The sequence below is a fragment of the Giraffa tippelskirchi genome, chromosome 12, assembly GCF_054371585.1.
Source record: "Giraffa tippelskirchi isolate mGirTip1 chromosome 12, T2T-mGirTip1v1.2.pri, whole genome shotgun sequence".
NCBI classification, from domain to species: domain Eukaryota; kingdom Metazoa; phylum Chordata; class Mammalia; order Artiodactyla; family Giraffidae; genus Giraffa; species Giraffa tippelskirchi.
In genome coordinates, this window is record NC_137286.1 from 58843524 (window position 1) to 58857470 (window position 13947).

The 13947-nt window shown below is 38.6% G+C and overlaps 1 protein-coding gene across 15 annotated transcripts in view; it reads left to right on the forward strand.

Moving 5' to 3' along the window:
- Positions 1-13947, forward strand: part of LRRC28 (leucine rich repeat containing 28) — a 195197-nt gene that overhangs the window by 15120 nt on the left and 166130 nt on the right. For all 15 annotated transcript variants that reach the window (XR_014071622.1, XR_014071621.1, XM_081551294.1 and 12 more), the window contains exon 3: positions 6089-6129. Coding sequence is in view for 13 of the 15 variants with exons in the window: in XM_081551294.1 (XP_081407420.1) it covers positions 6089-6129 (41 nt within the window). In the remaining 2 variants the exon portion in view is untranslated. The remainder of the gene's footprint in view (positions 1-6088; positions 6130-13947) is intronic.

Genomic DNA, 13947 nt, shown 5'->3' on the forward strand with positions numbered 1-13947 from the left:
ATGAAAATTTGGATTTTCTCATAAAACACCGACGTATGTTTGGGATTATCTTTTTATATTGCTTATGAATAGATTGCCCATTATTTGCACATTATAGTCTCATTACATTTTTGCTGGGAAACAGGATGTCAGTGGTAACTTCTAGGGGTCCTTGACCTAACTGATTGCACAGCGCTTGTTAGGAATGGTTGGGAGGGGTTAGTGAGCTATTAATGCTCTTAAAAGTGTTTCTTATTGCCCCTTCTTCCTCTCCTTAACACCTCCTCTCCTCTCCCCCCAATATGTGTCTCAGGTTTTCTAGGGTTATTCACATGAAAACCATAGTTAATAAGATTTCGTTTGTTAACTTATTGCAGAAGAAATGAACTTAACTGTCAGAGATTTTGATGATAGTAGATGCAGGTATTGAGAATCTGCTGTGGTTTTCTGTCTCCAGAAAACATCAAGGAACTATGACAAGTGTCTAAGACAAGGCTCATGCTTTTTTGGTCTGCTTAACGTTTATTGCAGGAAAAATTTTAAGAGAAGAAAATGAGTAGTTAATGGAAGTGAGCCGAGAGATAAGAGGGTAAAATGGTAAGGGACATTGTGGGGCAAATGGTGAGTAGGGCTGTGATGGGCATTTCTGCTGTTGTGGTCGAGGAAAGGTGCCGCTGCTCATCTGTCTCTGTTCCCGTTAGCCTGCCAGGGCTTCTGACTTTCCTGTTGAGAGATCTTGCTCTATAACATACATAAAAAGAGGAGGAATGAACTAATATTCCTGGTAATAAAAGAGGTTTTCTTTGGTTGTTCTCATAGAACCCCATGGTATTTAACTTGCGCTGTATGCTTGCCCAGAAATAGTGACACCAAATTATCACTAGAAATTACCAGCTAGAAAGCTTGTTGAGTAAGTTGTGGTGGTTTTTGAATGAAGTAACTTTATTAAAATTAAAAATAATGTATTGAGGTGAAATTCACTTCATGTAAAATTAACCATTTTAAAGTGAAAAATCAGTAGTGTTCAGAATATACACAGTATTGCACAAATACCACCTTTGTTTAGTTCCAAACATATCCATCACTCAGAAGCAAAACCTCTTACCCATTAAGTGGTTTCTTCCTGCTCCCCTCTGCGCACCAGCCCTGGAGCTGCCAGTCTATGTTCTCTCTCTCTGGATTTATCTGTTTTGGATATTTCACATAAATGGGATCATTCAGTATATCACCTTTGTGTCTGACTTCTTTTCACTTAGCAGAATGTTCTCAAGTTTCATCCAGATGGTAGCATGTATCATTCCTTCATTCCTTCTTATGATTTAATTAAGATTCCGCAGTGTGTGTATACCATGTTTGTTTATCTGTTCATCCATTGGTGGACATTTGGGCTGTTCCCACCTTATGGCTATTGTGAACACTGTTGCTATGAACATGAGTGTACATGTAAATGTTTACCCACTTTTAATTATTCTGGGTATATATAGGAGTGAAAATATGAAATCTTATGGCAATTCTATGTTTAACTTTTTGAGGAACAGCCAAACTTTTCTATAGTGGCTGAACCATTTTACATTACTGCCAGCAGTGTAAAGGTTTCCATTTCTCAATTCCTCATCAATAGTTGTTAAGTTTATATTTTTAACAAATTGTGGGCATCCTGGTGGTTTTGAAGTGTTACCTCATTGTGGTTTTGATTTGCATTTCCCTAATGAGATGCTGCTGGCTCAGATGGTAAAGCGTCTGCTTACAATGTGGGAGACCCAGGTTTGATCCCTGGGTGGGGAAGATCCCCTGGAGAAGGAAATGGCAACCCACTCCAGTACTCTTGCCTAGAAAATTCCATGGATGGAGGAGCCTGGTCAGCTACAGTCTACGGGGTTGCAAAGAGTTGGACAGGACTGAGGGACTTCACTTTAATGCTAATGAAGTTGGTTGTCTTCATGTACTATTTGGCCGGTTGCATATCTTCTTTAAAGAATGTCTTCTCAAATCCTTTGCCCATTTTTCAAGGGATTTTTTGGTTTGGTTGAGTTGTAAGTGTTCTAGACCCTTAACAGGTATATGATTTGCAAATATTTTCTCCCATTTTATATATTGCCTTTCACCTTCTTGTAATGCCCTCTTATGTAGAAGATTTTTAATTTTGATGAAGTCTAGCTTATCTGTTTTTTCTGTTGGTGCTCCTGCTTTTGGCCCATGATCATGAAGATTTACTCATGGTTTCTTCTATGAATTTTATTGTTTTAGCTCTTAGATATAAGTCATTGATAGATACATTTTCAGTTAACTTTTGTATATGGTGTGAAGCAGAAGTCTGACTTTATTCTACTTTTTATAACTGCTATAAAAACTATGCATTTAATTCAGGACTTCTTTGAAATGTGTTGTTAGAGGTAGGATGGAGCAGATTTGCTGAACCCTGAATCCTAGCAATTCAGTGATTTTTTTTTCATACTGCACTACTCTCTCAGATCTCTTGGGGACTTGGGTTCATGGTATCTTTACTCAGGGATGAAAGCTAGTAAAGGTCACTGTGGACCTCTCATGTGCACACTCTCTGAGGTCTCTGCTTTGACATAATTCCATTGGCCAAAGCAAGTCCCTTAACCATGTTGAGCTTAAGTGCAATCCTACCTGTTGCCCAGAAGGAGATAGAAAAGAAAGTAAGTGGTGGTGCACAGTGACTATAAGAGAATGCAGTTGAACATGTGTTTGCAACATATTTGAAGTATTTGTTCCAAAATACACAATTTTAAAACATTGCCATTTAAGGAGGTTGTGTGTTTTCCATGAAAGAATGTGGTAAAGCATCATTGAGTCAAGATTTGAAGTGAATTTTATACTGTGTTTACTAAAGTTGACTTTTACACTATTTGTAAAGAAAAAACTAAGTGATAATATGAGATTTAATGAAGGGAATTTTGCTTTAATTTATAAAACAATTTTCAATTAGTTTAGAAGGAAGTATTTGTACTCAAGGAAATTAGGTACAGATTGTTTATCTATTAAAACTTTTGTTATGTCAAATTTGTGAAAAAGAAGGAAAGGCATTTTAAGATTACTGTTCTTAGCCTATCAAGATTTTAAAATTTGAAAACATTTAAAACTTAATGGACTGAGTCCTATTTGTGTGGCATCTGTAATCCAGCATTAGAGCTTAGTTGCTCTGTGTGTTCGTCGCTCAGTTGTGTCCGACTCTTCGTGACCCACGTACTGGGACCCGCCAGGCTCCTCTGTCCATGGAATTTCCCAGGCAAGATTTCCCACTAGAGAGGGTTGCCATCCCCTTCTCCAGGGGATTTTTCTGACCCAGAGATCAAACCTGGGTCTCCAGCATTGTGGGTGGCATTGCAGGTGGATTCGTTACCGTCCGAGTCACCTGGGAAGCTCCTTAGTTACTCGCAGAGTAACAACAATGTTGATGTTAACATATAGTGATCCAGTCTCTTACCTACTTTTCATAAACTATGGAAATAGGAAAATTAAAATGTATAGTGTTTCTCATATTGTTTAGTTTCATTGCTAAAATGTACCACTAGGAAGCAGAGAATGATATTTTAGAACACCGGTAGATGTCAGCCACAGCCTATGCAGCAGGCTGATTCTTTACCAGGCTTTTGGCTTTTTTTTTTTTTGAACCCAGCATCCTAATGAGCTGCCAATTTTTCAAGGTTGGTGTGCTTATTTTTAAATTAAAACACAATGTACTTACTAGTAAAAATATAGTGATGCAGTAATGGCAGCAGAAACATTATTCAGTGCTTAATTGTGTGTGTAGGTAAATAGCTCACAGAGGTAACTAGTTGGTCATGGAAAAATTGCAATACTGTCTGGTAAGAGCCAAGAAGGCATCTGTAAAGAATGACCATGAGTCCTATAATTAGCCAGATATGGTATTGATATTATAGCAGAACAAACTAGGTGAGGTTCTAATAGCGCTTCTTTTCTGGACAAGCCTTTCCTTTTTAGAGAAATAGCCAGAAGCTTCTCCCCTCTCCTCCCCACCCCCACAGCGCTTTAGTTTGCCAGGGATGTCTTGTAAGTATCCCCACAAGTGGAGATGTGTGTTCCTCTTGCTGGGGGAGACACCAGTACTAGAAGAAACATTTTGGAGGCTTAGATCCAAGAGCAGCACTCAAGGAAAGACTTGTCATGAAGGACCTCATTGCAGATATTGATGTCAAAACACGGGGGAAAAGGAATCACAGCTTTCGGCATTTGCAAACTAAAAGTGGTTTTATCAAAAGTGGAAACTTAATAAATGTTTCACTGACTTCAAAACAGTATTCATATTCAGTGCTATTTGGTTATTATGAAAGGGTGAGGGCTATTATATATGTAAGTAGCTTGGGATACTGTTGCTAAGTAAATACATCAGTATGCCAGTATGAAATTAATAACTTTGTCTCTTTGATTAAAAAAACCATTGTGTTCAAGATTTTTAAAAAATAGTTTTTCCTCAGTATAAAATATAAGACCCTAGTGAACTGTTCCTTGGTACTCTCTTCAAAATTATATACCTGTATTCCCTGTGGCCCAGAAATACCAAACTAATGGCATTTCTCTTATTGAGTGTTTAGAACCTAAGTTAGATGTAATGTGATTGATTCCTCAATTGTGTAGCAATTTATAAAGTACATTTTAAAATTTAATTTTTAAAGACATATATGCTCATTATTAAAGATTCAGATGATACAAAAGTAGATGGAGAATAACAGCACTATCCTTTTCCTAGTGATAATCACTGTTTCTAAGCTCCGGTAAGAAAAATTACTTGTTACAAATCTAAAACTTTACAGTCCCTCGAACTTTTATTTTTCTATTGACACAATTATTTCTATAAGTGTTTTTGAAATGTAAGATTTTGTCATGAGTGCTGCCAGGCAGTTACAGCAGAAAAAATTGTGTTTCTGATTTCTTAAACACACCTGTCTCTCTTTTGTCTTTTCACATGTTGATTCATGTGCCTAGAAAGCCAACCCGAACACTCCTCCTCCCTACTCCATGGCAACCTCTGATAATTATGTTTTTCAAGCCTCAAGCTAGTCATAATTTCTTTTAAAACACCATTCCTGATTCTTTGTTGTTGATATCTAGCTTAATTCTACAGTATGTTTTAGTGTAGAATAAAAAAGGTTCCTCCTGACTCACTGTGCTCTTTCAGTCTCAACAGCTCCTGTCTTTGTGTGTCTGTGTATATGTGTGTGTGCGTGCGTGCATGTGTGCATGCGTGCGTGTGTGCGTGTGTGTGTGTGTGTGTGTGTGTGTGTGTGTATGAGAGAGAGAGAGAGACGCAGGCTGACTTTCAGGTACAGGAGGCTTTTCCTCCTACCCAGGGCCTAGCCCCATCTCCCTTCCCCTCCTCCCAGGGCCTGCTTCCTGTCCCTGTCGCGTCACACTCCTACTCAGAACTTAGAACCTGGTCCAGATGTGACCTCCCTTAGACCACTTGAGCTCCAGCTTACTTTGTTTATCCTGAGTTTAGTTATATCTTGGTGTCTGGCCCTCTGCGATTTCAGTTCCTTTCTCCTCAGGAGCAGTTTGGGATTTTGGTTTGACAAGGGATTGGTATTATTATTTTTAGGGGTACTGTAACAAATTACACAGGCTAGGTGGCTTAAAATAGCAGAAATTTACTGTCTCACAGTTCTGAAGGGCAGAAGTTCAAAACCACGGTGTTGGTTGGGTTGGTTCCTTCTCGCGGCTTTGAGGAAGAGTCTGTTCCTTTCTCTGAGCTCCCAGGGGTGGGTTGGGGTGGTTTGCCAGCGGTGTTCCTTGGCTTTGTAGCTGCATCCCTCCCACCTCTGGCTCCAGTGTCACATGGTGCTATTCCCTCTGTCTGTGTCTGTTAAAACATTCTTATTTCTTCTGTGACCATGGAATATGAGATCTGGTTTCTCCAAGGGATATAGATTTTAAGTGTTCAGATGTATACATTTAAATTGTAGTTTGATCTACGTAAGCATAAACCCAGACCTGCTGATGTATTATTTTCACATTTTCTCAAAATTTATAGCCCTTCAAAAGGTAGTACTTTGTATTTAAACTGTTTAGAAATGTTTATACATGTTTCAAAAATAAAGTTTAATTCTGAGTTTTTAATTTTCAGCCAGAAAACCTTGCTCAGAAGCTTCCAAACCTTGTGGAACTGTGAGTCTTTTTATTCAAATCTTTTTTTTAAAAAAAAAAAAAAACAAGAATGAACATGATTTTAAGTTATTTTAAATGGTAGGGAATATTTTAATGTATTATTTTATTATTTTTTGGCATTATGATCATGGTGCTCATGTAGGTAGACCTGTGGTTCTGCTAAACCCAATAGTATTTTAAACTATCTTACTATTTACATTTATGTTTTAAATATCTCACTTCAGAGTACTAAAGATGATGAAAGATACATTTTTTTTCTTGCAGCATCTTGGTCACAGAATCCTTCTGGATAGTCCATGGAATTGGGAGTATTGGGCTTCCCAGGTGGTGCTAGTGGTAAAGAACCTACCTGCCAATGCAGGAGACATAAGAGGCATGGGTTCGATCTCTGGGTCAGAAAGATCCCCTGGAGAAGGAAATGGCAACCCACTTCAATATTCCTGCCTGGAAAATCCCATGGACAGAGGAGCCTGGAGGGCTACAGTCCTTGGGGGGAGTCACAGAGTTGGACACAGCTAAAGCGACTTAGCACATGATTGGTAGTATTGTTACTACTGCTACTACATATGCTACTGATATAAACAGCCTGCTGGTATAAAAGATTTGTTTTAGTTCTTTTGATGATTTCCTCCATACTATTAAATAATGTATTTTTTAAATGCATTTACACCTTTATTTTTAGTACATCAACTTTATCTCTTGACTAAGTAAGATAAGAAATTTCCATATCTTGTATTTCCCTTTCATTTTACCTGCCTCCTAATTTTGTCGAGGGAGGAATTTGCATCACTTTTTCTTATTCTTTTTATTATTTGGCATGATTTTCAGGAGGTAAATTAGAGAGAGGTAATTTTACACCTTCATCTATAAGCCAGGAGTCTGTTATTTTACCCAACCTTTTATTTTGAAAAATTTCTGACCAACAAAAAAGTTGGAAGCATAGTACAATGAACATCCATACAGTTGATCTAACATGTAGGTTAGAGGTGCCACCCTCTCATAGTTAAAAATCCAGGTATAACTTTATAGTCAGTCCTCCATTGTTTTGCCAAAAGTTTTCACTTTTGTGTTAGGTTCAAAGGATTCATTAATAAAATAAGCCACTTGTTCTATCAGTTTAGTTCAGTCACTCAGTCATGTCTGACTCTTTGTGACCCCATGGACTGCAGCATGCCAGGCTTCCCTGTCCATCACCAACTCCTGGAGTTTACTCAAACTCATGTCGATCGAATTGGTGATGCCATCCAACCATCTCTTCCTCTGTCATCCCCTTCTCCTCCCGCCTTCAATCTTTCCCACCACCAGGGTCTTTTCCGGTTAGTCAGTTCTTATCAGGTGGCCAAAGTATTGGAGTTTCAGCTTCAGCATTAGTCCTTCCAATGAATATTCAGGACTGATTTCCTTTAGGATAGACTGGTCCGATCTCTTTGCAGTCCAAGGGACTATCAAGAGTCTTCTCCGACACCACAGTTCAAAAGCATCAATTCTTTGGTGCTCAGCTTTCTTTATAGTCCAACTCTCACATCCGTACATACACTCGTTCTATACAAATAAATAATAACCAATATTTATTAGAGAATTATCTAGCTTAATTCCAATATACTAACATTAAAAGAAAAGAGAAATAGAAACAGCAGAGGATACATCACCAAATTTAGTTTTGACCAACATCCAGATTCAAACAGCACTGGGAAGTCCCGTGACACAGCACATTGGGAGTCTCAATTGGGAAAAGGTCTGAGGCAGCGGGTCCACTCAGTGGGTGAGACTTTAGAGATCGCAGTTCAGGTTCCCACTTAAAATCCCAGGATGCAAACTGCTATCATCATCAATCTGTGAGCAAATAGCAGCTCTGATTTCATGTTAATGCATAAAACTTGGAAGATTTTTAAACCTGGGGCTTGGTTGGCCAGCTCCTCTCCAGAGGCTCAGCAATCTCAAGACTCATCCTCTGTCTTATCTATGATGCTGCCAGTCTTGCATTAACAGAAGGCAGTCACTCCCAGGCCGGGCAGTGTCCAGGCAGGTTAGGAGCAAGGTCAGAGGGCTGCTCTGCTTTGTCTCTGAAGACTAAACAAGACTTTTCAGTTTCTCTAATGTCTTTATTTTTTTGGGCTCCAAAATCACTGCAGATGATGATTGCAGCCATGAAATTAAAAGATGCTTACTCCTTGGAAGGAAAGTTATGACCAACCTAGACAGCATATTAAAAAGCAGAGACATTACTTTGGCGACAAAAGTCCTTCTAGTCAAGGCTATGGTTTTTCCAGTGGTCATGTATGGATGTGAGTGTTGGACCATAAAGAAAGCTGAGCACCGAAGAATTGATGCTTTTGAACTGTGGTGTCGGAGAAGACTCTTGAGAGTCCCTTGGACTGCAAGGAGATCCAACCAGTCCATCCTAAAGGAGATCAGTCCTGGGTGCTCATTGGAGGGTCTGATGTTGAAGCTGAAACTCCAATACTTTGGCCACCTGATGTGAAGAGCTAACTCATTTGAAAAGACCCTGACGCTGGGAGAGATTGAAGGTGGGGGGAGAAGGGGACGACAGAGGATGAGATGGTTGGATGGCATCACTGACTCCATGAACATGAGTTTGGGTAAACTCTGGGAGTTGGTGATGGACAGGGAGGCCTGGCATGCTGCAGCTCATGGGGTCACAAAGAGTTGGTCACGACTGAGTGACGGTACTGAACTGAGCTGAACTGAACATCCACATCCACAGTTCCACATCTGTGGACTCGCCCAACCTTGGATGGTGTAGTACTTAGTAGAAATTTGTTGAAAAAAAATCAGAATGTAATTGGACCAGTGCACTTTAAACCCTCTTTTTCAGGGACCAACTGTACAGGCTTCACCTAAATGTAACCAGTTAACATTTTGCTGCATTTCCTTCCTCTCTTTCCCCCTTCTACTCTCTCTTTACTGCCACCTTTTCCCTCCTTTCCTTTCCTCTCTCCCTCTCTCTCTTACACACAAATTGCACACATTATAGTGTGTGTGTGCACACACTCAACTGCTCAGTTGTGTTCGACTCTCCTTGGCCCCATGGACTGTAGCCTACGAGGCTCCTGTGTCCACTACCAGGCAGAGAATACTGGAGTAGGTTGCTATTTCCTCCTCCAAGGAGTCTTCCCTGACCAAGGATCGCACCCACGTCTCCTGTGTCTCCTGCATTAGCAGGTGGCTTCTTTACCACTAGTGCCACCTGGGAAGCCCCTATGTATCTAAGAATAAAGACATTCTTGCACATAATTTTATTATTTTTAGGTCTAAGAATAGTAGTATTAATTCAATAATATCATTTAATATACAGTTCATATTTAAATTATCCCAATTTCCCCTCAAGATTTTTTTTTTAAAGTAGATGTGTGGATTTTTGAAGTAGATGTCTTGTTTGATTGTTTCTTCTGGACTAGGTTCACTTTAAATATCTTCAGTGATGTTCTACCCTATTTGGTTTATCAAGCTTTTGTTTTCATTCTCTTTATACATATTATATGTGTATTTATTTTTTTCTGAAGCGTAGTTTTTCACCCCTAAATACTTTAGTATATGTTTCTAAGAACAGGGATGTATTAACATTTTTTAGCCCTACTTTTCTATCCTTAATAGATAACTTTATATTTTTCTCCATATAGGTTTTGAAAATTTCTATTAGTTTTTTCCTAAATGTTTAATTTTTTTTGCTGTGTAAATGATTTTTCTTATCTGTTATATCTTCTAACTGGGTAATTTTTGTTTATAGGAGCACTATGGTTTTTTGCATATTAACTTTATATCTTGCTCCTTCCTGAAATCTTCTATTGTTTAAGTTAGTTTTATCATTGATTCTCCAGAGTTTTCCAGGTATACTCTACTCTCATGTCTGAAAATACAGTGTTATTTCTTCTTTTCCAAGTCTTTATTTTCTCTATTCTAATTGCATTGGCTAGTCCTTCTCTAGAGCGGTGTAAGTTGTGTTTGAGGTAGTAGGCATCCTTGTCTTCTTTCAGACCTTAGTGCGAATGCCTCCAGGTTTCCTCCATTAAGAAAGATGCTGGCCTTACAGTTAACACAATTCTTATGTGTTAAATAAATATACATCTGTGTTAATAATCTATTGCTGCTCAACAGATTATCCCAAAATGCAGTTGCTTAACATGTAGGGGTAGTTAAAAGAATAAACACTTACTCTCTCATATATTTTGAAGGTCCAGAATCTGGGCTTGGCCTCGCTGGATCTCTTTGCCTCAGTGTCTCTCTCAAGGCTCTAATCAAGATTGGTGCCCAGAGCTGCCGACTTACCCAAAGCTCAACTGAGGAAAGATCCTCTATCTGTGTTCCCTCATATGGTTGTTGGCAGGATTCAACCAATTCCTTGCAGGTTGTTAGACTGAGGGCATCAGTTCCTAGCTGGCTGTTGCCAGAGAGCTCCCTTAGTTCATTGCCACTTGGCCTCTATTTTGTAGCTCACAAACATGGCAGCTGACTTCGATCAGAGCGAGCAAGCGGAAGAACGGGAGAGGCTCTGCGAGAGAGGAGCCCTTGTCCCTTTCTAGCCTAATCATGGAAGTGGCATTGCATCGCTGTTGCTATGACACTCAAGGGGAGGCCGTCATACAAGGCCTGCGTGCCGAGGAGTGCGGACTGTTGGGGACCATCCTAGGTGCTACCTACCACACTATTACTTCCTGTTTTCTCTAGAATTTTTATTTATTAGTAATGGGTGTGACATTTTTTCAAAAGTTTTTTTTTATGCACTGTTTCCTCTCTCTCTTTATTGGACTCAGTTTACATATATCTTGTTGATATTGTCCTACATACCTCTAAGGGACTTCATGTTTTCTCCTCTTTTTTTCTCTGCACTTAGATTGAATCATTTGTATTGATCTGTCTCCAAGATCTTGAATTGGTAGAATTAATACAGTTAAAACAGCCATACCACCCAAGCAGTCTACAGATTTAATGTGATACCTATCAAATTACCCGTGACATTTTTCACAGAACTAGAACAAATAATCCTAAAATTTATTTGAAACTACAAAAGACTCAGGCTTGCCAAAGCAATCCTAAGGAAAAAGGAACAAAGCTGGAGGTATAACCCTTTTAGACTTCAGATAGTATTACAGAGTTACAGTTCTCAAGGCAGTGTGTTGTATTCTTTTATTCACCTTTATCCAGTAAATATTTCAGTTCTAGAATATTCTTTCTTTCCTCCTTTCTTTCTTAGTTTCTATTTCTCTGCTGAGATTTCCTTATCTTTTCATTAAGACATATTTTACTTTAGATCACTATGCATAATTATAGTAACTACTTTTAGAGAGTTGTCTACCAATTCCCAACATCAGGGTTGTCTTGGGGTTGCTACACATTGTTTGTTGTCATTGACATTTTCCTGGGTTTTCATGTGTTAAGTAATTTTAGATTATATTCTGACAATTGAGGATATATGTTTTGGAGACTAAAATCTGTTAATTTCTTCGAAGGGTGTTGATGTCGTTGTTTCAATGGTTTACTTGGTTGACTCAAAACAGTAAAGTACATTGTGGAAGGCAACTGAAATCTCAGTCCAGTTCTTTTATCTTTAGTTATAGTTTTTTCCAATACAAATAGTGTTGGAATAAGCCACTGATTCAGGCAAAGTTTATACATAGGATTTGGGATTCCCCCTCCCTGTTTGTTTGTTTGTTTTCTGGTCTCCTCTGTTTGTCAGGGACCATCATTGCCCTGAACTCGGTCCTCTTTTTGGCTAGCAAGACTGCAGTTTTCTTTTGGAATTTCAGCCACTTTTTGTGGTAACTGTTTGTCCCTTTCCTTAGACTAAATACTATTTAAAAAAAAAAAAGAAACTCAAACTCACCCAGTGCCATTCTTCGGTGTTTGTCTCTCCTCCAGAACTGGCCTTTTGTTTGCTGGTGCGGTGCCTCAGGTTCATTATGTCTGTGTGTGTTCTTCAGTGTTCTCGTTGTCAGAGCATCAGTCCAGTAGGAGTTCATTCTGCTCTACTGGAATTGAAACTCACATTCTTTTACTTGAATCTGTTTTTGCCTTTATAACTCAAGTGGGTTTCTTGAAGTCAGCATTAGTTGGTTCTTTGATTTTGACCAGTCTAATAATCTGGCTTATTCCACTGGAATATTTAGACTGTTTATGTTTAATATGATTACTGATAGGATTGAGTTTAAGTTCACCATCTTAACAATTGTTTTTTCTATTATTTTTCCCCTCTTTAGTTTCCTTCTTTTAAATTATTTCAGTGTTATTTTAGGATTACGTTTTATTACCATTATTGATTTAACTTTACTTCATTTCAGTGTTGAAAGGTTTATGTTTCTTTAACCTATTATAATCTACCTTCACATAACGTATTACTCCACATTTAATATAAGAACTTTAGATCAATACATTCAGTTCATCCCTCCTATCCTTTGTGCTGTTGTCCTGTGTTTTACATGTGTGTGAGTGTTGTGAGAGAGATAGATCTATGTATGTGTAAACCATGTATATATCAGTCAAGGTCCAGTTAGACAGAAACTATACCACTGATTTAAGCAGGGAAAATTAAAGAATTGTTAGCTAGTAAAATGTTATTAACTACTGAAAGAGGTTTAAAAGGACTCCATGGTATTCAGAATTAGTAAGTACAAAAATGTCGATCTCTACCTAGCGAATTAGACAGTGAAGGAACTAAAGACTTAGGAGAGTTCCAAACCCTAGGGTGAGGTTAGACCTCTTCAAAGACGATATGACTGCCACAAAGCCTGTAGCATTCGGGTGGCCAAGAGCCTTGCCTTCTGATTTAGGCCAGAGCAGATCTGTAATATCATCTCACTGTTGCAGGAGTAGTATTCGTAATCTAGAGCTGGCATATTAGAAGCAGCCTGACTGGTGGGGAGGCAGTTGCCTGAGAATATGGCAGAACTAGTGCAGAAGTGGCCACACGGTGGGACGACAGTTGCTTGAGGCCAATTGAAGTTGTTTATAGAAGCGCATTGTTGGATAAGGACTGTGGCCTGAGGATAACAGCCAGAGATGCTGCAAAACTGACTTCAGCTTGGGGAGTTTGTGGTTTTAGAACGTGGCTTAAAGTGGTCCCAGAGGGCTGCTAGGGCTTGGCTCTGCTGAATGAAAGATTGAAAGAGGACTGGACCCGGAGAAGTGCCTTCCTGCTATTCTCCTCTTGCAGAGTCACTCTAATACCTTCTTTTGATAACATTAGGCCTAACATTAGATCAGTTAGCAAAGGAGAAATTTTGACAGGGTCCAGCTCCAGTATGTCATAACAGGTAGATTTGTAGCTGAGAGATAAAATTGGTAATTGGTAAAATACACTGTTAAATAAATTTTGCATTTAAATTCTTAAAGAAACTTAAAAATGAGAAAATGTCTTTTTATATTAATTTCTATATTCTCTCAGATTTGGTTTGCTTGAAAAAAAGTCTTCATTTGTCCTTTTTTTAAAAAAATTGAACTTTTTGCTTTGAGATAGTAGTGGTATCGCACATAAGAAGTAATTCATAAACATCCTTGTGTACCCTTTTAGGTTCTACCAGTGTTCATGTCTTACATAACTCTAGTATAAGATCATCACCAGGAAATCGACATTACTACAATCTACTGATATTATTCTGTTTTCCTACTTTTTTACCCTTTTATAATCACATTCCTCGTGTCCCCAAACTCTGGTAACTGCTACTCTCTTCTCCATCTCTATAACTTGGTCAATTTAATTTTTTATGTTTTATAAATCATATAGTATGTAACCTTTCAGGGCTAGCTTTTTTTTTGTTCAGCATAATTCCCCTGAGATCTGTTTAAGTAGTTGCATGTAGCAGT